Source organism: Labeo rohita, chromosome 20, assembly GCF_022985175.1.
Source record: "Labeo rohita strain BAU-BD-2019 chromosome 20, IGBB_LRoh.1.0, whole genome shotgun sequence".
Lineage (NCBI taxonomy): Eukaryota > Metazoa > Chordata > Actinopteri > Cypriniformes > Cyprinidae > Labeo > Labeo rohita.
Window position 1 is genome coordinate 29,145,009 of NC_066888.1, and position 22,324 is coordinate 29,167,332.

The window sequence follows — 22,324 nt, forward strand, 5'->3', positions numbered from 1 at the left end:
TAGTTTGCAGTAAAATAAACTCAAGAACATGTTATGGTTTCCATATAGCTGAGGTAATATATGAGGTCTAATATTTAGAGACAGCCATCAAATATTTGGGAATGAAAATACCTAGTGTACAAATGCCCTGAACTCAGGCGGAAGATCGAAGCGAAATCATGTGACCCAGGCGTCAAAAAAATCAGCTGAGGACTCAGAGTTTCACTCAGGAAATCCAGGTAAATTAAACATCCAAAGTGAATGTCAAAGTAAAAGACATGCCATTATACAGCGTAAGCACATAAACCTAATTGAGAAAACTTTAAAGAACAGAAGCATTTTTGATTCTGAACTTTATTCAGTGTGAAACTGTTTTTGACTTTGTCTGTGATCTTAACATTTATTTGAAACAGTCCCACACTTTCATATTCCTGACCATTCTTGGTGAATGTTTGATGTGTGTCAGTAAAGTAAATAATAAAAACTGTCTGATTTTATAAATGAATGTGTCTATTAGTTTGGGTGCTGTGATTTCCGCATTTTTTCATTTTGCAGGTGCGGTAGAGATCGGTAAACATTATTAGTCTAATGAACAGTAATTACTAGTTAGCCTACTAAAAAAACACTAACTATTAAGTGATAGAGGCATGTAGCCACTATATAAGCCGATATATTTTATTATAAGCCAATATATTATTATCGGTAGATCTGAAAGATGCATACCAGATACCCCCTCATCACAGACCATTCTTGAGATTTGCATTTAAGCAGGTGGCTTATCAAATACAGTCCTACAATATACAGACATGCGGACTGTCTCTGGCACCACACACTTTTACGAAGTGAATTACCTCAACAATTGGGTTGTGTTATGCTGGGTACCCAGAAATCAACGCGACACGGCGCTAAAACATAAAACTGCTTATATACCTCAAGATCTTATTCCTTCCTCTTTCACTGCTTCCACTTTTTTTCGGCACACATAAAAACTACAACTGCCAAAGTGTAATTCATTGTGCTCTTTTTGTTTACTGATAACGATGTGGACGACGTTTTATTCTTCTATAGTAACATGCATATGTACATACGTACATAGCCTACGAGTCAATAGGTGTCACCATGGTATAATTTACATGCATGTTGTACCCAAGTTTGTTAGATCCCTGTTGCACAGTGTGATCAGCATTATACAGTCCTACAATATACAGACATGTGGACTGTCTCTGGCACCACACACTTTTACGAAGTGAATTACCTCAACAATTGGGTTGTGTTATGCTGGGTACACACCACAAGATAATCGGGCTGATTTTGGGCCAATTTCTCCCCTTCCAACAATCCTAGGTAATGTCCCAATTATCTTGGTGGTTCTAAAGATTATCTTATCACATTTTCCTGTGGTGTGAGGTGTGCTCGGAAAAACGTCAGAGGTGCCTCGATCGTGAATTGTAAATATTCACCATTGAATATTTATGATTCAAGATCGGGGTATCTCCGACGCTCAAAAATCCTGATGCGTGGGGGGAGTTTATTACATGAAACGAAGCAATATCCAATCGGAATTCCTGTGTTCACAGTTGGGACTCTGGTTGAAAATCTGTTGGTGTGTGTTGTGCTGTTTTGTCACATCGCAGCACACCACACACTATAGAAGCAAAATGGTTAAATCTAGGATTTTTTGTCCTCATGTCTGTGGTCTCTTAAGCCCTCTACACACCGCATGATTTTCGGCTGTCCCAGACAAAAGATTGGCATCATAAAACAATTGTGACGATTTCATTGATCGTGGCTCATAATCTGTGGTCCTATGTCTTACAGTGAGAGAGGTTCAAAAAGGCTGTTGTCACGGTCTTGTGACCAAAGATAGCCTATGATAATTTTCTGACAGTGTCAGAAATTTAGCCTGATCATCGCAAAACTGCTTATATACCTCAAGCTCTTAGTCCTTCCTCTTTCGCCACTTCCACTTTTTTTCAGCACACATAAAAACTACAACTGCTAAAGTGTAATTCATTGTGCTCTTTTTGTTTACTGATGATGATGCTGATGACGTTTTATTCTTCTATAGTAACATGCGTGCATACATACATATGTACGTAGCCTACGAGTCAATAGGTGTCACCATGGTACAGTTTACATGCATGTTGAACCCAGGCTTATTAGATCCATGTTGCACAGTATGATCAGCAATGATCTTATAGAATTTCTAAAATCGTGCAGTGTGTAGAAGGCTTTACATTTTGAAGATCTTATAAGACTTTAAAAATCTTAGTGTGTACCCAGCATTAGCCAGATTAGAGCAGGAGCTTCTCGCTCACAGTGGCTGTTGCTCAGCCACCAGGAGCAACTTGGGCTGAAAAAAAATTTAGCCAAGAGCTCTCTGTCTCCCAGTCAAATAGTTGTCTTCCTGGGGACAGTTATCGACTCTGCCCTTCAAATGCTGGATGATTTTGAAATAATTTTTGAAGTTAATACACAGAATTGTTTACAACCGCATTTGGGATCATTTGAAGCCACTAAGCTGCATTTTGGAAGTTCAAACTCGGGGCACCAAAGAAGTCTATTATATGGAGAAAAACCCTGAATAGTTTTCCTCAAAAAACATAATTTCTTTACGAATGAAGAAAGAAAGACATAAACATCTTGGATGACAAGGGGGATAGTACATTATCTGTAAATTGTTGTTCTGGAAGTGGACTTCTCCTTTAAGATATTTTAATGAAATCCGAGAGCTTTCTGACCCTGTATAGACAGCAATGTAACTGAACTGTTCCCAGGCCCAGAAACATAGTAAGTACGTCAGTAAAACAGTCCATGTGACATCAGTGGCTCAACCGTAATTTTACAAAGCTATGAGAATACTTTTTGTGTGCAAAGAAATCAAAAATAACAACCTTATTCAACAGTTCTTCTCCTCCAAGTCTTCTGCCATTATCAAGAGTACCACAAAGTCTTAAAACACTGTTTAATTTGTGTCATAATTCTTTACTTAATTGCTTGAGAGGTAATATGCTTACTATCAAAATCAGGAGGTCGTTGTTTATGACTGTAGCTAATGCTGATGTAATTCTTGGTCACTCCCATAAACAACACCTGTCATTTGCATTTATATAAACAAAGTGGCAGTGAGGTTCTGTTTCAGAATTTCAGATCTGCAGTCGTATCATAAACATGGGTCTTGAGCTCTAAGCAGTGAAGACTTTCTCCATGGAATTTCTTGAACATCACTGCCTTCCCCACTGGAATACAAGCTGCTCTCTTGACTTTAATTTGAATTATGTCAATGTATTCTTGTTCTTGTACATATCTGCGATCTCTGTGCTGACGGTGTGTGGAAATCTACTTGTCATCATCTCTATAATGGTTTTCAAGCAGCTTCGTACACCAACCAACCTCCTCATCCTCTCACTGGCCTTTTCGGACTTCTTGGTGGGAGTCTGCGTGATGCCGGTTGAAAGCATCAGGAGCATTAACTCCTGTTTTTATATGGGAAAGTCACACTGTCGTATCTTTCATATGATTATGTCTATTCTTGGGTCTGTGTCACTCATTAATATCATGCTTGTAGCTATGGATCGTTATTTTGCTGTATGTGAGCCACTCATGTATATGTCCAAAATGACAGTTAGAAAAACACTGATGTGCATAAGTTTAGGATGGTCTGTGTCCATCTGTTATAATTTAATTCCAATGGATTTGGGAAATTCAAACCTGACAGGAACAATTGTCTTTTGTTTAAGGGAGTGTGCCGTGGCTGTCAGCAACGCTTGGGGTCCAGCTGACTTGATAGTGAGCTTCATTACTCCATGTATACTGATGTTAATTCTGTATATAAGAATTCTCACTGTCGCCTTGAGACAAGCTAAAGCCATTGCCAATGCTTCAAAGAAAAGGGCATCTCAGAAAAATCCAAAAGCATTCAGAAAAACAGAGGTGAAAGCAACAAAAACATTGAGTATAATTGTCTTGGTGTATTTCATTTGCTGGGTTCCCTGGTATATAAGTATGCTTAATATGAAACAATTTCAAAAGTCGTCTTTGATCCTTTCTGCTTTACTGTGTTTGTTTTACACTAATTCATGCATCAATCCCTTTATATATGCAATATCTTACCCCTGGTTCAAAAGGTCAGTGAAGCTTGTGCTTAGCTTAAAAATACTGCAGACAGCAACTAACCAGATTAATTTATTTTCTGAAGACTGTTAATATGAAAATGCATACTTGTTGTTATTATGTTTCCATTTGTTGGACTTTTAGTCTTTGCATACTTGATTATCTTCGTTCAAGACATTGTAAAGATAACCGTGAACTTTAATGATGAACCAATGCGTGAATCATATTAAATGTCTACTTCATTTCTAACTAGTTTGCAGTAAAATAAACTCAAGAATAAGTTATGGTTTGTTTTTAGCTGAGGTAAGTCTTATATTTAGAGACAGCCATTAAATATTTGTGAATGAAAATACCTAGTATACAAATGCCCTGAACTCAGGCGGAAGATCGAAGCGAAATCACGTGACTCAGGCGTCAAAAAAATCAGCTGAGGACTCAGAGTTTCACTCAGGAAATCCAGGTAAACTCTGCTACGAATGTAAATATTACAGCAGAAGAATTGTCGTTGTACACAGTGTAAGTACATTGACTTAATTAAGAAGGACTTTGCAGACAAAGTCACTGATAAAATGAACAGAAGCGTCGCTAATTCTGAACTTCATTCAGTGTGAAACTGTCTTTGACAGCGCGTAATCTCAACATTTATTTGAAGCGGTACCACACTTTCATATTCATGAAACTTGATGAATGTTTGGTGTGTGTCAGTGAAGTAAAAATAAAAACTGTCTGATTTTAGAAATTAATGTGTTTGTGAGTTCGGGCGCTGTGATTTCCGCATTCTTTCGTTTTGCAGGTGCAGCAGAGGTCGGTAAACTAGTCAGGTGAACACGGTCTACTAGTTAGCCTGCTAACATTTGAACAACACTAGCTATTTTCATGTCATTCATGAACTTTTAAGAGATATTTCAATAAAGCGAGGCACGTCGAGCTGCATGTGGCAAGTTGTCACCATGGGAACGGCACATTATAGGCTGTTCTGGGCTTTAAATATGATACTTTGTATAACATTGTAGCGTTTACAACACATGCCAGCTTGCCTACACGTGACAGTGATGAAAAAAAAAAATGAAATTTAAATAATTAAACTTTTCCGTTTAAATGTTTTTAAAAATATTTTCAAAAATATTTTTAGAGTTCTAGTATTTGATACAAACTAGGTGTTCCAAGGAACATAAATATATAAAAGGATATATTATTATGTTTTATATATAAAACATCTACACTATATACATGTACTTGTTTGTAATTCAGAGTAAATGTGATTTAACATGTAATCTTTCTAGGTTTGGTGACACATTGTTTGAAGATCTTAATCATGTCTGGATCAGGCGGAGTTGATGCCAATATGTTGGCGCAAACTATAGGTTCAAATATCCAGAGAATAACATTGCTAAGTGAGTAATTTTATTACATCCATCCTTATTTATGTGATGTGAAGACTGATGATCATAAATGCTAAACCACTATACATTTAATATATAATATATTGCATAACCATCCATTTTGGCCTAAAGCTAACTAGAAGGTCACTGGTTCAGTCCTTGATCTGAATGTTGTCTGTATTTCGGTTACTCATTTTAATGAGAAAAAAAAACAGACCTACAAACCACAACATGCAAAAATGTGTAGGTGAATTTATTATGGAAATGAATGGGAACCATAATAAACACTTTTACATAAACTAGTAGCACAGGAGGTGTTTTTGAGATGTTGTCATTGTTTTTAACAGCTAATGAAATCCAGCAGATGATGAGACATTTTGGAACAGCACAAGACACTACTGATCTGCGACAGACATTGTGAGTCAAACACTAGCAGATAGTTCAGTTCCCTTTAATTGACCACACATTAAAATATATGTCAATCCAATTGTGTTTGTATTTGTCAAAACCTACAGACAGGAGAAACAGCAGCAGGTCAATCAGCTTGCTAAAGTGACAGACAAGTACATGAAAGAATTCAGTGCTTTACCTGTGACCACAGAACAGGTACTGGATTTTTACTGTGCCCACCATATCACCTCATATTTCACCATATCTACATACATCCATGACGGCACTTAAATAGACTTATATTTAAATATGAATGTGTATAAGCTAGAACATTCAACATTCAGAACTTTCTGATTTAAAAATAAATAATAGATCCTGACATATGACATTATTTAAATGGATAGTTACCTCGAAATGTAAAATTATATTCGCATTTACTTACCCTTATCGTTCCAAATCATATTTTGTCTGTGGAACACAAAAGATATTTTGAAGAATGTTGGTACAGTTTTGCTACAAATTGTCATTTCTGGGTGAACTATCCTATCCTACAGTTGTGCTCAGATGTGACGTTCCTCTTTTCTCACACAGCGACAAAGAAAAATCCAGCGAGAACGTCTCATCAATGAGTTCTCCAACGCGCTGGCCGTTTTCCAAAAAGCTCAGCGAGAGGTAGCGAAGAAAGAGAAGGAGTTTGTGGCACGTGTCCGAGCGAGCTCGAGGGTTTCAGTAAGTTTCATCTGTTAGAGTTGTAGTAAAAGAAATACATTAATGAACTAATATTATATACCCAGCTGAAGATTAAATCCTAAAATAATTTACACAAACGCTAATATCTAATTTATTAGATAAATGCTAATATATTCTTTTTCATAGCTATACCGTGTTATTTTAATATCTTGTATTTGCTATTATAATTTTTGTTAGTATTTTGAATTAGATTTTATTTTACTAGTTTTTAAGTTAATTTTAGATGTTTCTAATTTTGTTGTGCTTTTGTTGTTTTAGTTTATTTAATTTCATATAACATTTTTTATGGTTTTAATTCTAGTTAGATGTAATAACCCTGGTTATAAACACTACTTAAAGCCACATACGTCTCCAGATAGGATGCATCGAATGTTTGTTTAAAAAGCACGATTGAAAATCACTATTTTGTTGCAGTACCATTTTGTACTGCAGATGATAGCTTGCTTAAAGTATAATAGTGTGCAGAATAGACATATTACTTCATTGAGTAATAAAAGACAGCGGTGACATGCTGGCACGTTATTATGGTTTTCTGTACATTTTCTCACAATCCTCTATCTGCCCACAGGCTGGTGATACAGATGATGGGTTTGGAGGGTTTTCATCACCCTTTCGAAGGTTAGATCCATTAATATTATGTGTCATATTTATGCATTAAAACTTGAATGTGTATCTCCAACTGTCTGCTTCTGTGTGTGCTTTCAGTGATGTTCATGCTCAAACTCAGAGCTATGAAGATGCCATCACAGAGGAAGATCTGCAGCTCATTCAGGAGAGAGAATCAGCAATCAGACAGCTTGAGGTGAGACACGTTCAACAAAGAAGAACTAATTGACGAGCTTTGTGCTTACATAATGTAGTGCTATTTGAATGGTTGTTTTGCTGTGCAAAAACATTTAGGCATGTGTAAAACACACTTTCTTGTTTTTCAGTCGGACATTACAGACATTAATGAAATCTTCAGAGATCTGGGCATGATGGTGCATGAACAAGGAGACATGATTGGTAAGATCAAAAAGATACAACTAGACTTTTACACTTTGTTTATAAAAACCAAGCAGATCTCTCTACAGTAATGCTAGGTTGTTCGGGAGGTTGCCAGATAACTGCCCCAAGTCAAAATAGTTAAACCTGAAATCTCTTTGATATTAGGCCTGTATTGGTTTCTTACAAATAGTGAGTCCAAAACTGTTTCAGAATGACTCGTTTGAGTTCACACACTTGAGTTCAGTAAAAAGCATTCATATCATTAAACAAAACGAACATTGATGTCAAACCAACTTGGTTTGCGGCAGAAGGTCTAATGTGCTCATGTATCATTTCATTGTTGAAAAGTAAACACATGGTGGCTGTCCTGTGACTAATAAGCCAAAATCTTGTGGACTGTAAACAAATTTCTGCTTTAGACAGGGTTAGTAATATTTGTCTGTCTGTATATGAGCAGCCTGTTGTCATTTTACAACAATATTTTGCTATTTTTTTCTGTGTAGTTGCAGCGAAATTCAGGCCTGGAGATTTTCTGTTAAATAAAATAAAATATAAAAAGTTAAAATAAAAATTCAGGCCAGGAGATTTCCTCTTAAATGAAATAAAATATAAAAAATAAAATGAAATAAAAATTCAGGCCTGGAGATTTTCTGTTAAATAATATAAAATATAAAAAGTAAAATAAAATAATACATTTAAAAAAAAAAATCTGGTTTGTTTAGACTTTAGGCTTTGTTAAGATTTGGCGCTGAGGGACTGTCTATTGAGTGATGAAACTCTTAGACAGGAAAGTGCAATTAAAGGTGTTAAAAATGGAGAAGCAGATGCTGATAATGAAGACCTGCGAGGCTTCACACAAACCAGCTCAGTGGGACTGTTTTGTTTAAGCACTAAACTTTTAATGATAAGACGTATTAGCAAGGTCATTGTGTTGTTTACGTGTGTGATATTTCATCCAAATTACAAGAGTTTGCATCATTGCCTGTGCTGTCCACCAACACTTTGACATGCATACCTGAATGAATGATGAAATAGTGCTCACTAAACGATTTTAAATGAAATTCTGAGGAAATTTAATAATATCCAAGAGGACAATGCATTATGCATGTAACAATGAATACTAATTTTTGATGATAACAGAGTCAGAAAAGAAACTAATTCAGTGTTTAACTGTTAAAGTCATTTCTCTGTGTATCTCCATCCCGTCTTGCAGACAGTATAGAGGCCAACGTATCAAACGCAGAGATCAATGTGCAGACAGCCACACAACAGCTGAACAGAGCAGCAAGCCACCAGGTACAGCATGTTTTTACTAATGACCAGTCATTCACTCACCCTTACATCATTTGAAACCCATATTACCTTTTTTCTTCTGTGGAAAACAAATCAAGAAATTGAGCCGAATGAAAGTAGATTGAGACAGACACTATCATGGATGAAAACGCACCATAAACATAACCCATATGATTATATGAGCTATATTCCAATTCCTCTTAGGTCATACACTAGTTTTGCATGAGAAATAGATGCAAATTTAAATTGTAATTTGTTTGTAAGCTTCTTTTGCACTGGGATGTTGGAGTCCATGTACTTGTACGGCCTACTTTGATGATGGTTTATTACATTATATTACAACTCAAGGAAATTTTGCATTATTGGACTAATTTTTAATCACCTTTTAATTGCTTTCACTTTTTAATTAAGTTTCAATTTACTGATCTGCTATATAAGTAGCTGCTTCTTCTTCTTCTGAGGCAAAACTTAGTCAGTATCTCCTCCTAGCACTTTAAAGCCACAACCACCAAACTCAGGTCAGACCTTCAGACTGGTCTGAAGTTAGTTGCTATATTTTTCTAACTGATCTGGCTTACGGTTTTGAAAAAACACGCTATCAAAACCACCTAAAACTCCCTACTTAAAAAAAACAGCTAAAACCAGCACAAGCTGAATGGCTGCTTTGGCTGGTCTCCCAGGCTGGTTTTAAAGTGGTTTAAAGTGGTTTTGACCACTTTTTAGCTGGTCAGGCTGGTCTTAGCTAGCCAAGCTGGGAGACCTGCTAAAAGGCCAGCCAAGGTTAAACCAGCTATTTTCAGCTTAAACCAGCTAAGACTAGACAACCAGCCTAGGCCTAACCCTAACCCTGACCCTGGTTTTAGCTGGTTTAAACATGCTAATCATGTTAGAAACATGTTAATCATGCTAGCAACATGCTAGTAACTTGCTAATCACGCTAGCAACCTTCTAGTAACTTTGCTAATCAGGGGTGCGTTTCCCAAAAGCATCGTTAGCCAACTATGGTCGCAAGTTCCATCGTTACCAACATAGTTCAACGATTCAGTGTTTCCCGAAACCATAGTTCAAACGAACATTCGCAAACAGCGTCACAAACTTACGTGGTTGGAACTACAGCTCTCGACCTGTGGTTAGAAGCATAGTTCCTTGTTAGTAAGACATATAGGCTCTAAGCAACGGTTTTGAATAGTGCGCATGCGCATAAATGCCTGCGGGAGCCAAAAAATAGTATATTAGTCATCAGGTGCAATGTTTAATATAGCTGCATTTTAGAGATCTCTAATAAGTTAAATAGCATAAATTGTTACTCGGTGACGTCACTAACAACATCATTAACAACAGCCCTACATTGTTGAACACTGTTCAACATTGACTAGCTAGTTCGTTTCCACAACAATGCATCGTACTATGGAGATTAATCAGTGAGTTACATTGTTGTACGGGAAATGCACCCCAGGCTAACAACATGCTAGTAACATGCTAATCGTGCTATTAACTTGATAACCATTCTAGCAACATGCTAGTAACCTGTTAATCATGCTAACAACATGCTACTAACATGGTAGCCATGTTAGAAACATGCTAGCAACATACTAATCATGCTAGAAACATGCTTATCATGCTAACAACATTGTAATCAGCCTATAAAAATGCAAGCAACAAGCTAATAATGCTACAACATGCTAACAACATGTTAAATCATGTAAGCAGTGTGCTAAATCATGCTAGCAACATCAACTTTCATACTTTTACAACTGCTTCAAACTTTCAGGCTAGGCTTTCTCAAGCCAACTCAAATTTTGTTTTCAAACTTTACTCATCTAGTTACTTTCTGAAGTTGATTATTTATATTACTATTAAATTCAATATTTTAAAATTAAATCTACAACAATTAATTAAATGTGTTATTTAATTAACATGCTAAATTCACAGCTTTATTTATTATTGTTTTTATTATTATTATTATTTTTATTATTGTTATTGTTATTATTATATGAGTGACTCTCATTTGTTCTGTTCACTGTAGACATCATTCCGCAAGAAGATTTTCATCCTGATCGCTGTTCTGATTGTGGCAGCTGTCATTATTGGTTTGATTATCTATGCTTCTGTCAAAAAATGAGTTGACATCTTCTGATGTCCCACAGCGTTTGCACTGGCATGTTTGTAATCAGTACTGGAGGTTTGTCAGGTTTTGCTTTCCAAATGCAGTTAAGATATTGCAAGTTAAGCTCTTTGGATGGCATGTTTGGTGTGTGGTTCATTACCACGTATTTTAACTCCATTTGTTAAAGCATAGTCAACACTGACTGTACATAGACCTTAATTTGTGTTTAAAATTATTTAAATGTTGTAACTGTTAATAGAGAATCTTTCCAGCTTTGTGCATTTTTCACCCATCTGGTTTATAGAAGCTGCCAATCCTGATCGTAAAATATGCTAAATATGAAATTTCAGTAGGTGACAATGGCACAAATGAATGTTTTTGTCTCTGACAGTCAGTATGAAGCTGCTGCTATAAAGGTGGATAAGTGTATTTCTCTTTTAAACTGCTATCAAACACTGTATTTGAATAAAAAAAAAAAAAGAATGCACTACCAGACAAAACATTAGTCTAACTTAATAAATTATATAAATATCCTAATAAATAATAAGTAACATTTGATTGGTAGTGTAGTTTCAGATAGATAGATAGATAGATCTAACAACTAAAAATGAAGCAAAACAAAATTATATATATATAGTTTTTATTTTTAAAATAAATTTTAAACTACTGCTGATGAATTTCTTTTAATCATGAGCCATGTATCCAGTCAAACGTGCCAAAATGTCTTTGTAAAATTATGCTGAAATAGATGCTACAGTTTCAACAAACCCAGCAACTTTAGCAACTAAATTTTTGTCTCAGTGATGTTGTGTACAAATGTTATGTGACCTAAAAAGACTACAAAGTGTTAAACAGTTAATCATTAAAGGGAACTATATGACACGTTGTGACAGGAAATAACCACTAGATGGAGACAATGTCAAATATGGAGTTGCATGTTGGGCTCTAATGACAGTCGATTCACCTTTGACCTGCTCACAAAGGCTGAAAAATGAGTAACAAATGCAAAATGCTTGCTAAAGGGCTGCCTAATTTATTGTGTAAGCAATAATTTATCTTCTTTTTGTCATTTGTCATATTTGAAAAACATTTTTCTTTTTTTAATTATGTAAATAATGTTGAATCACCTTTTCCCAAAACTGAAATGCTGCTGTGGAAATAAATGAAGACAAATACAGTTTTACATATGGATAAACACCAGAGGTGTTTGTTTGTTTGTTTTTTGATCTTTGAAGTGTGAGTAACTCAATTTGGTGTCCATTCTGAGTCTGAATTAATATTAAAAAAAATAGACAATATAGGTAGTAATTGGTTCTGGTCAATCAGACCAATAAACTGTTTGATTTTCTGTATATTTGTAGCAGTTTCATGTATTTTGTTCATTCTTCTAATGAACCTCTTCAACTGCTTTGAATAAAAGTGCCAAATTACTAAACCAAATTTGATAAATATCAGATGTAAACTGAAAAATGTCCTCCAGAAGATAGAAAGCACATAGATTTTTCTTTTAAAAGTGAAAAAGAAAACACTTGAAAAACACTGCAAAAAATGCTTTTCTTACTTAGATTTTTTGTCTTGTTTCCAGCCAAAATACCTAAAAATTCTTAAATCAAGAAGGATTGTCTAGACAAGCAAAAATTATTGTCTTGTTTTCAGAAAAATGTTGTTTTCTGCTTGAAATAAGATTATTTTGCAAACCTCATTGGCAGATTATTTAGCTTGTTCTAAGCAAAAACTCACTTCATTTTGACTTGTTTTTCTGCTTGTCTAGACAATCCTTTTTTTTTTGTTGTTAACAATTATTTTATTGAATAGTCATTTCAGAATCGTACAAAATGCAACATATTAATTTAGACAACTTATTAATTTAAACCCCCCCCACCCACCAACCCACCAGGTAGACTTATACTGTGCTGAGGAAATACAAGACATTGCACTGGAGAAAGGTAATACTTAGTCACAAGAAAAATAAAAAATATACATAAATACAAAAGACAATATAGCACACAACTGTGCTCGCTGCAACCCGAGTTCGATTCCCGTCTCGAGTGTCTTTTGCCGATCCCACCCCCTTCTCTCCACCCAATACTTTCCTGTCTTCTCTCTACTGTCCTATCTAATAAAAAAGGCATAAAAGCCCCCCCAAAAAAATATTTAAAAAAAATCTAAATAAGAAAAGCATTTTTTGCAGTGTTTTTCATCCTGATTTTCACACTCAGTGAACGTCATAGTGATTACATGCAAAAATGAAGATGTAATTAGCATGAACTCCCAGCAGAAGCGCATTATTAAACATTTGCTGTCGAGGGGAGGAGACATTTACATATAAAGAATCAGCAATGCGTATTATTTGCCATCGCAGGTTGGTGTCATCCTGCTCACTGGGAACAATGCAAACCCTTTACAGTTTGAGACTGGACTCACTCTGCTGGAAATACAGATATTAGATTCAAATTCATTGTTGCTTTGCTCTATACAATACAAGAAGGAAGACTTGATGTCTCTCCAAAGTACTTCACACATCATGAATCTAACAGCAGTGAACCAAAGCGATGTCTGTCAGGAATATTCGTGTGCAGAGAGATCTGTTTCTTTATCTGTCTACGTGATTCTGTATGTGGCCGCAGCAGCTGTGTCTCTTCTGACCGTGTGTGGAAACCTGCTTGTCATCGTCTCTGTTAGTCACTTCAAGCAGCTCCACACACCTGCTAACATCCTCATCCTCTCTTTGGCTGTGTCTGATCTCCTGGTTGGGGTTTTTGTGATGCCGTTTCACTTATCTTGGCTTATTGAATCATGTTGGATTTCTGGACCCGTGATGTGTTCGGTTTTCAATTTTGTGACTTTTCAGGCAACAAGCTCATCTGTTCACACTGTGGCTTTAATAGCGGTTGATCGTTTTTTGGCTTTGAGTTCTCCTTTTGTTTACTCCGAGAAAATCTCAACCACTGTGATCTGCATAGCAACTTTAATAAACTGGCTGTTTTCACTCTTTTATAACTTCACAATTCTTTACGTTAATGGAAACTTTGCTGATGTCACATGTCCAGGAGAATGTCTTTACATTGTAGATGAGGTTTCATCCCTCATTGATCTCATAGTTGTCTTTCTTATGCCTTGTACACTTATTATAATATTATACACTCATGTTTTTGTCATTGCTAAGAAACATGCGACTGCTATAAGAGCCCTTCAAGTCAAAAACAGAGTCAGTGACAAATCAGAGCGAAAAGCTGCATTAGCACTCGGGATTCTGGTGTTTGTGTTTCTCTTGTGTTTACTGCCATATTATATTTTTTCATTAACAAATTTCTTACGAGATGACTCATTTTCTAATGTTATCAACAGTGTTTTGATTCTCTTTTATCTTAATTCCTCGATCAATCCACTTCTCTATGCTCTGTTGTATCCTTGGTTTAAGAAAAGCGTAAAGATCATTCTAACTCTTAAAGTATTGAACACAGACTCCTCTCTGATGAATGTGCTCTCATTAAGCTCTTAATGAGGAGCAATGTATTTCAAACAAACATCTGTCCTCAGTTTTCTATTGTTTATGTTTTAGTGTTTCCTGATGTTCCTTTTCATCATTGTTGTGCAATAAAATTGAGTTTTCATATATTTTGATGAATAAAACTAGACATGTTATTAAAGAAGCATGAGCTTCCTTATTACATAGACAAACCCCAAGCCAATTATAATAAAAGTTAAGTTTCGTATGTTTTTTGGTAAAAAATCTTTGGTAAAAACATGCAGTATAACATTTAAAATGTTTATCTGCATAGTCTAATTCTTTTCTGAATATGTAATAAGTAAAACATTAATGTTTTAGGCCATCATCCTAATAGTAGAACAGTTTACATTATTATTCGACATCTAGGCCATAGGTTTGGCTTATTACAAAAAGTAGTCAAACTATACAACAAAAAATATATATGCGTATACAGACATGTATAAATCTTGCATCTCTTAGCCTCTCGGTTAAAATCTTAAGTACTCAAACATCTGTTTTTCTTGTTTACAAAGATCATTTGTGACCCTGGACCACAAACCCAGTCTTAAGTAGCACGGGTATATTTGTAGCCAAAAATACATGGTATGGGTCAACATTATCGATTTTTCATTTATGCCAGAAATCATTAGAATATTAATTAAATATCATGTTCCATAATAATATTTTGTAAATTTCCTACCGTAAATTTTGATTGGTAATATGCATTGCTAAGAACTTAATTTGAACTTTTTGGCAGGATTCTTCTGCCATTTCAGAAGCTAAATATCACGTTATTGGGGTCGCTAATACCCACAGGCATGAAAAACAACCCGTGGCAACAGTGTTAAAATAGCCCAATTCCACGGGAAACGCGTGGACTTGGCAACACTGGGCTTAACCCAGCGGTTGGGTAGAAAACAATAACCCAGCGCTAAAAGTGACCCAGCAACTTAGTTACAGAAAAACTACCCAGCACCTGGGTCAAAAAATATTAAAAATACAATAAAATGACCCTAACAAGTTGAACTCAGCATTTGGGTTAAAAAAAATAACCTAGCACGAGGGTAAAAAATACTAAAAACAACCCAATAAATTGACTCAATGGGCTGAACCCAGCATTTGGATTAAAAAATTAACCCAGCATTTTTTAGAGGGTAGCTTAAAGCTGCTGTATGTTTGTTTTTTTTTTGACTGTACTAAAGCATAAAAATATCATAATATGTTTGCAGATATTTAGGAAACACACCTAATATATGTTTTTGTTTTCGTCGGTGTGATTTCGATCTAACTAATAGTATTTCAACACTGTGGGTTGCCAGTTGAAAACACAGTGTATAGCAGCCAGCCAGCAAACACCCTGGGTCAGAAATCACAGATTGTACCCAAACTAAAAAGCCACAGCATCAACTATATAAACAATGAAATTTTAAAACTCAACAACTTACAGCATAAGGCTTGTTGCTTTTCATTGTCTTTTGCGCTTGTTTTCCTGTTGCGCATCCTCAATCTGGCAACCCGCCTGAGCGTGATCTAAATTTTCTAGTAAACTTAGAATGCAGTATACATAGTATGCACAAATGCTCCATTGATAGACACTTAAAAATATAGAACTAATTTTTGCCAGTGACATATAAATTGCTAATATATTGTGTTAAGCTCACTTTTGTTTTGTTTTTTTGTTTTTTCTTTTTCTGAATTAACTAAATCAGTTGATCTCCCAGCTGTATGTTTTTCTCCCTTGATGCTGCCGGTCTTGGAAAAAGTCAACATGTCAAGTGTATAAAAGGCAGCATATGGGTCGTAGCACATCTTTATTGTGGGACCTTCTGGAGTGAATGCAGACTGTGATGATGAGCAGTTCAGAGCTGTTGGAGATACAAATTGCACATTTGAATCCATAAATCCTCACACAAAGGAAATCACAAGGAATGGTATTCTGTTTGGATGTTTCATCCAAATACTGAAGAATGCATCTAACAGCAGTGAACCAAAGCGATGTCTGTCAGGAGCATGCGTGTCCAGAGAGATCTGTTTCTTTATCTGTCTATGTGATTCTGTATGTGGCCGCAGCAGCTGTGTCTCTTCTGACTGTGTGTGGAAACCTGCTGGTCGTCATCTCTGTTAGTCACTTCAAGCAGCTCCACACACCTGCTAACATCCTTATCTTCTCTTTGGCTATGTCTGATCTCCTTACTGGACTTGTTGTGATGCCATTTCACTTGACTTTGTTGATTGAATCATGTTGGACTTCTGGATCAGTGATGTGTTTGGTTTTCAATTTTGTGAGTTTTCAGGTGACAAGCGTGTCTGTTCACACTGTGGCTCTGATAGCAGTTGATCGGTTTTTGGCTTTAAGTTCTCCTTTTCTTTACTCTGAGAAAATCTCACCCACTGTGATCTGCATTGCAACTTTATTTAACTGGTTGTTTTCACTCCTTTATAACTTCACTCTTCTTTACATTAATGGAAACTTCACTGATGTCACGTGTCCAGGAGAATGTGTTTTTATTATAGATGGAGTTTCATCTCTAATTGATCTTCTGATTGTGTTTCTTATGCCATGCACAGTCATTATAATATTATACACTCATGTTTTTTTCATTGCTAAAAAACATGCGACTGCTATACGAGCTCTTCAGGTTCACAACAGCACACAATCCTCCAAAAACAGAGTCAGTGACAAATCAGAGCGAAAAGCTGCCGTACAGCTGGGGATTCTGGTCGTTGTGTTTCTCTTGTGTTTACTGCCATATTATATTTGTTCTTTAGTGATTCCATACAGTCATGCTGACTTGTTTTATGTCAGAGATGTTTCTACAGTAGTTTTCTATCTGAACTCCACTATTAATCCCATCATTTATGCTTTATTCTATCCCTGGTTTCAGAAGATCTTAAAATTAATTTTTACATTTAAAGTGTTTAATAAAGACTCATGCCTAATGAATGTGCTCTAAGTAACTGCTGTCTATTTTTCACATGTACATAGCATTTTTCTACATTATTTTGTCATATTAAACATAACCATGAAAACACAAATAGTGGCAGATTATTGTGGAGTTTTTTTTTTTTTTTTGTCATGTCAAGTGCAATTTACACAGCATTTAAAGTCTTGACTACAAAATAGATTTTAAAATATTTTCACTACTATTGTCCCAGATCCCAGACTTTGAGATTGACATAGAACCTTATGAAAACTTCTCAGTGTGACTGCTAGTTTCCACATGAAATGGAAAACCTTAATGGATGTTTATAAGTTTATATGTTGTGATTTTAATATTTTAGTCTAACTGCATGTTGTTTTGTAAGCATTTTAGTGATTATAACTGTTTCAAGTCTCATAAAAGCAGGTCTTGCACATAATAATCTCAATTTATTTCAATAAATCACATAATAATTCAGACTTTTTAATCTTAGAATCATTCAGAATCATTCAAACTGTCAACTCGAGTCATTTTGATTAAAAGAGCTGAGTCATAAGATGCGTTTGTACACCAAAAGGCCACATTCACTAATAATTTTGTAAGTTTTACGTATTTGTGTTTGCAGAAAAAGTTCTCCCGCAAGACTAACATTGGCAAGTATACGTATCCACCTTATTTTTGCTGTAAGAGCGGGCGCTGCAATTTGTAAATTTTTTTTAAATGGGTCTGGTTTCCGCATCCGGCTATTTTTAGTTGTACAAAGCAACTCATTTTGCTGCTTGATATTGGAAATTAGCATGTTTTACCATATTATTTTAATGTATGATCTTAGTTATGAACAAACTGGTTTGCAGTGCAAACAGTTTTACCGTTTACTGCATGTTGTTATTTTACTTGTTATTTCTCCGTAAGTCTCGCCCATAGGCGCACTTCCACGTTCCAGAACAAGGTGGAAAAATTTGTTTTATCTTCGTTAATATTAGTAAAGTATGACGCTGGCCTGAGGTTTTGAATAAAATACATTCAAACCATCTCCATTTGGCTTTCCGTACAATCTCACGTCTGTCTGCCAGTGGTCCACTCTCCCATGCTCAGTGTTGCCAGGTCCGCAGTTTTTTGGCGCAACTGGGCTACATTTAAACTCCTAATTGTTTTAGTCCGCAGGTTGAAGCGAACTCCCCCGCTCCTCGGACCTCGGATTTTGAATAAGGTGGGACCTCTGAAATGCAATTTTGAATGCCATTTTCTAGGCCAGTTAGGAGTACAAATTGGCATGGTTTTGTTACGAGACCTGGCAACCCTGCTTGAGAGCATACACAGCAAGTTCTACGAGTACAAAATTCGCCATTATCAGAACTTGTTAAAGCATAATAAACTTTTTATATATATGCTTAAGAGTACACTCTGTCGTATTTCGAACCTTTGATCTGGCTATGTATAAGGCCATACAGAGAGCTGTTTGTCATGTTCTTATTTATTGTAATTTAAGAATAATGAATGTTTTTGCAAAATCACTTACTGCATGTAGTTTATTGTTTATTGCAGTTATTTTAAGAACCCTTTCTTGTGGCCTCATGATGTGCATTTTTCATACTACTGTATATTGAAAGGGATGTTTAAAGACAGAAACCTTTCCTGATCCCACCCACCTCTCTCTCTCTCCCACTTCATTTCCTGTTATTGCAAAAAAAAAAAAAAAAAAAAAAAAAAAAAAAAATCATGTACTGTATATATGAGGATTTATGATTAGATGTTTTTGTTTTTTTCTACATTTCAAATGTATGAGCTCTGCGACACTTTTCTAAATCAGTTGACCTAGCTGTTTGTTCTTCTCCCTTGATGCTGCCTTTCTTGGAAAGAGTCAACATGTCAAGTGTATAAAAGGCAGTGTGACCTGAAGCTCGTCTTTATTGTGGAACCTCCAGGAGTGAAGATTCAGTGGAGCGGATACAAACAGCGTCTTCGGAGGTCTTTATATGTGGTTATGCATAAATTGCACTATATAGAACGATAATCTGTTTGGATGATTCTTCCAAATACTTCACTATGAATCTAACAGCAGTGAACCAAACTGATGTCTGTCAGGAACATTCGTGTCCAGAGAGATCTGTTTCTTTATCTGTCTATGTGATTCTGTATGTGGCCGCAGCAGCTGTGTCTCTTCTGACTGTGTGTGGAAACCTGCTGGTCATCATCTCTGTTAGTCACTTCAAGCAGCTCCACACACCTGCTAACATCCTCATTCTCTCTTTGGCTGTGTCTGATCTCCTTACTGGACTTTTTGTGATGCCACTTCACTTGACTTTGTTGATTGAGTCGTGTTGGACTTCTGGATCAGTGATGTGTTTGGTTTTCAATTTTGTGACTTTTCAGGCAACAAGTGTGTCTGTTCACACTGTGGCTCTGATAGCAGTTGATCGGTTTTTGGCTTTAAATTCTCCTTTCGTTTACTCTGAGAAAATCTCACCCACTGTGATCTGCATAGCAACTATATTTAACTGGCTGTTTTCACTCTTTTATAACTTCACTCTTCTTTATGTTAATGGAAACTTCATAGATGTCACGTGTCCAGGAGAATGTTTTTATATTATAGATGGGGTTTCATCATTCATTGATCTCATGGTTGTGTTTCTTATGCCATGCACAGTCATTATAATATTATACACTCATGTTTTTGTCATTGCTAAGAAACATGCGACTGCTATACGAGCCCTTCAGGTTCACAACAGCACACAATCCTCCAAAAACAGAGTCAGTGACAAATCAGAGCGAAAAGCTGCAATCCTACTGGGGATTCTGGTCGTTGTGTTTCTCCTGTGTTTACTGCCATATTATATTTGCTCTTTAGTGATTCCATACAGTAATGCTGACTTGTTTTATGTCAGAAATGTTGCTGTAATATTTTTCTTTCTGAACTCCACTATAAACCCCATCATTTATGCTTTATTCTATCCCTGGTTTCAGAAAAGCTTAAAATTTATTCTCACATTCAAAGTGTTTAATAAAGACTCATCCCTGATGAATGTGCTCTAAGTCATTGAATGTAATGACACAATGTTACCTCTATTTTTCTGTTGTTTATCTACTTTTTTCACATGTACATTGCATTTTTCTAAATTATTTTGTCATATTAAACATGGCAGAATATTGTGAGGAAGTTTTTTTTTCTTTGGTCATATCAAGTACAATTTACACAAAGTCTTGACTACAAAATAGCTTTTGAATATTATGACCATTTTTGTTCAGATGCAGTTTATGTACCACATGCTGACCCCAATAACAGGGTACTACAATATACTTAGATACTGAGTCCTTGTGACAATTCCTCAATGTGACAGGCAGTTTCCCATAATTATTTTTCAAACTGATAAAATGGAAAACTTGAATGGATTAAGACATTTATGTTGAAGGTTTTAGTCTAACTGCATGTTGTTTTGTAAGCATCTCAGTGATGATAGCTCACAGTTTCAAGTCTCACAAAAGCAGGCCTTGCACATAACATCCTCAATTAATTTCAATAATCCACATAATTCAGACCTTTTAATCATAGAATCGGTATTAAAAATATCAACTCGAGTTATTTTGACGAATGAATAATAATTTCAATAATAATTAGTACATTTTGCGTATTTATGTTTGCAGAAAAAGTTCTCCCGCCAGATTAACATGGGTAAGTATACATATCCACCTTACTTGTGCTATAAGAGTGGGCGCAGCCATTTGCAGCTTGTTTTGCTGCTTGATATTGCCAAATGGTGTGTTTTACCATATTATTTTTATGCATTATCTTAATTATCAACGCACTGGTTTGTAGTGCAAACAGTTTTGCCGTTTACTGCACCTTGTTATTCTTCTCGTAATTTCCTGATATCCGCTAATGAACTGGAAGTCTCATCCATATACTTACTTCTGCGTTGAAGAATGAGGTGGATAAATGTGTTTTTATATCTTCGCTAATATTTATGAAGTATGACGCCGGCTTAAGGATTTCAATAGAATTCATCCTAACCATCTCGATTTGGCTTTCCGTACAATCTCACATCCCCCTGCTCTTGCTCTACTCTCCCGTGCTCAATGTTGCCAAGTCGGCAGATTTTCGGAGGAATTGGGCTACATTTAAAATGCTACCGCTGGCTGATTTTTTTATTCCGTGGGTTGAAGCGAACTTCCCCGTCCCCGGAACGCAGTTTAAACTAAGGTGGAACCTTTGGAACGCGATTTTGAATGCCATTTTCCCGCGGAACGTGACTGGGAAAGTGACCATATGTACGGAGCGTTCTTTAGAACTTCCGCATAATGATAAGTCAGCTCATAAATTTCTAGTGTAGCTCATTTCATGTGTTATATATACATTGGGTACGGACAGTATTCAGACCCCTTAAATGTTTCACTCTTTGTTATATTGCAGCCATTTGCTAAAATCATTTAAGTTCATTTTTTTCCTCTTAATGTACACACAGCACCCTATATTGACAGAAAAACACAGAATTGTTGACATTTTTGCAGATTTATTAAAAAATAAAAACTGAGATATCACATGGTCCTAAAAATTCAGACCCTTTGCTCAGTATTTAGTAGAAGCACCCTTTTGATCTAATACAGCCATGAGTCTTTTTGGGAAAGATGCAACAAGTTTTTCACGCCTGGATTTGGGGATCCTCTGCCATTCCTCCTTGCAGATCCTCTCCAGTTCTGTCAGGTTGGATTGTAAACGTTGGTGGACAGCCATTTTTAGGTCTCTCCAGAGATGCTCAATTGGGTTTAAGTCAGGGCTCTGGCTGGGCCATTCAAGAACAGTCACGGAGTTGTTGTGAAGCCACTCCTTCGTTATTTTAGCTGTGTGCTTAGGGTCATTGTCTTGTTGGAAGGTAAACCTTCGGCCCAGTCTGAGGTCCTGAGCACTCTGGAGAAG

General features: G+C 36.0%; 5 protein-coding genes across 10 annotated transcripts; all 5 read left to right on the forward strand.

The window, feature by feature from the left end:
• Window positions 1–172: 172 nt before the first annotated feature.
• Window positions 173–11,484, forward strand: stx7l (syntaxin 7-like). Of its 6 annotated transcripts, none has more exons than XM_051137843.1 (11): window positions 186–218; window positions 4,886–4,913; window positions 5,376–5,486; window positions 5,822–5,891; window positions 5,990–6,080; window positions 6,456–6,593; window positions 7,183–7,232; window positions 7,320–7,416; window positions 7,547–7,619; window positions 8,815–8,897; window positions 10,921–11,484. In XM_051137843.1, the coding sequence occupies exons 3-11, from the start codon at window positions 5,408–5,410 to the stop codon at window positions 11,014–11,016; spliced, it is 777 nt and encodes a 258-aa protein (XP_050993800.1). In that variant the 5' UTR covers window positions 186–218; window positions 4,886–4,913; window positions 5,376–5,407; the 3' UTR covers window positions 11,017–11,484. The 6 variants fall into 6 exon arrangements, with proteins under 6 accessions (XP_050993797.1, XP_050993800.1, XP_050993796.1 ...); XM_051137842.1 differs by lacking the exon at window positions 186–218 and adding an exon at window positions 4,520–4,552; XM_051137844.1 differs by lacking the exon at window positions 186–218 and adding an exon at window positions 4,588–4,608.
• LOC127182527 (trace amine-associated receptor 13c-like) lies at window positions 3,187–4,185 on the forward strand. Its single transcript, XM_051137838.1, has one exon. It carries the CDS (start codon window positions 3,187–3,189, stop codon window positions 4,183–4,185), a length of 999 nt encoding a protein of 332 aa, XP_050993795.1.
• A 2,041-nt stretch (window positions 11,485–13,525) lies between the features above and the next one.
• On the forward strand, window positions 13,526–14,503 carry LOC127183341 (trace amine-associated receptor 13c-like). Its single transcript, XM_051139326.1, has one exon. The coding sequence runs from the start codon at window positions 13,526–13,528 to the stop codon at window positions 14,501–14,503; it is 978 nt and encodes a 325-aa protein (XP_050995283.1).
• A 1,955-nt stretch (window positions 14,504–16,458) lies between these two features.
• Window positions 16,459–17,445, forward strand: LOC127183361 (trace amine-associated receptor 13c-like). Its single transcript, XM_051139364.1, has one exon. It carries the CDS (start codon window positions 16,459–16,461, stop codon window positions 17,443–17,445), a length of 987 nt encoding a protein of 328 aa, XP_050995321.1.
• Window positions 17,446–19,458: 2,013 nt separating this feature from the next.
• On the forward strand, window positions 19,459–20,445 carry LOC127183351 (trace amine-associated receptor 13c-like). The gene has a single exon (XM_051139336.1). It carries the CDS (start codon window positions 19,459–19,461, stop codon window positions 20,443–20,445), a length of 987 nt encoding a protein of 328 aa, XP_050995293.1.
• The last annotated feature ends 1,879 nt before the right edge of the window (window positions 20,446–22,324 follow it).

What these genes read in the sequence shown, in the direction of transcription:
- LOC127183361 (XM_051139364.1), top strand. Translation starts at nt 16,459, where the DNA reads ATGCATCTAACAGCAGTGAACCAAAGCGATGTCTGTCAGGAGCATGCG.
- LOC127183341 (XM_051139326.1), top strand. Translation starts at nt 13,526, where the DNA reads ATGAATCTAACAGCAGTGAACCAAAGCGATGTCTGTCAGGAATATTCG.
- LOC127182527 (XM_051137838.1), top strand. Translation starts at nt 3,187, where the DNA reads ATGGAATTTCTTGAACATCACTGCCTTCCCCACTGGAATACAAGCTGC.
- stx7l (XM_051137840.1), top strand. Translation starts at nt 5,408, where the DNA reads ATGTCTGGATCAGGCGGAGTTGATGCCAATATGTTGGCGCAAACTATA. An exon ending in TACCTGTGACCACAGAACAG is followed by an intron (nt 6,081 to 6,455) that starts GTACTGGATTTT and finishes TTTCTCACACAG; the next exon opens with CGACAAAGAAAAATCCAGCG. An exon ending in CAGCAATCAGACAGCTTGAG is followed by an intron (nt 7,417 to 7,546) that starts GTGAGACACGTT and finishes CTTGTTTTTCAG; the next exon opens with TCGGACATTACAGACATTAA.
- LOC127183351 (XM_051139336.1), top strand. Translation starts at nt 19,459, where the DNA reads ATGAATCTAACAGCAGTGAACCAAACTGATGTCTGTCAGGAACATTCG.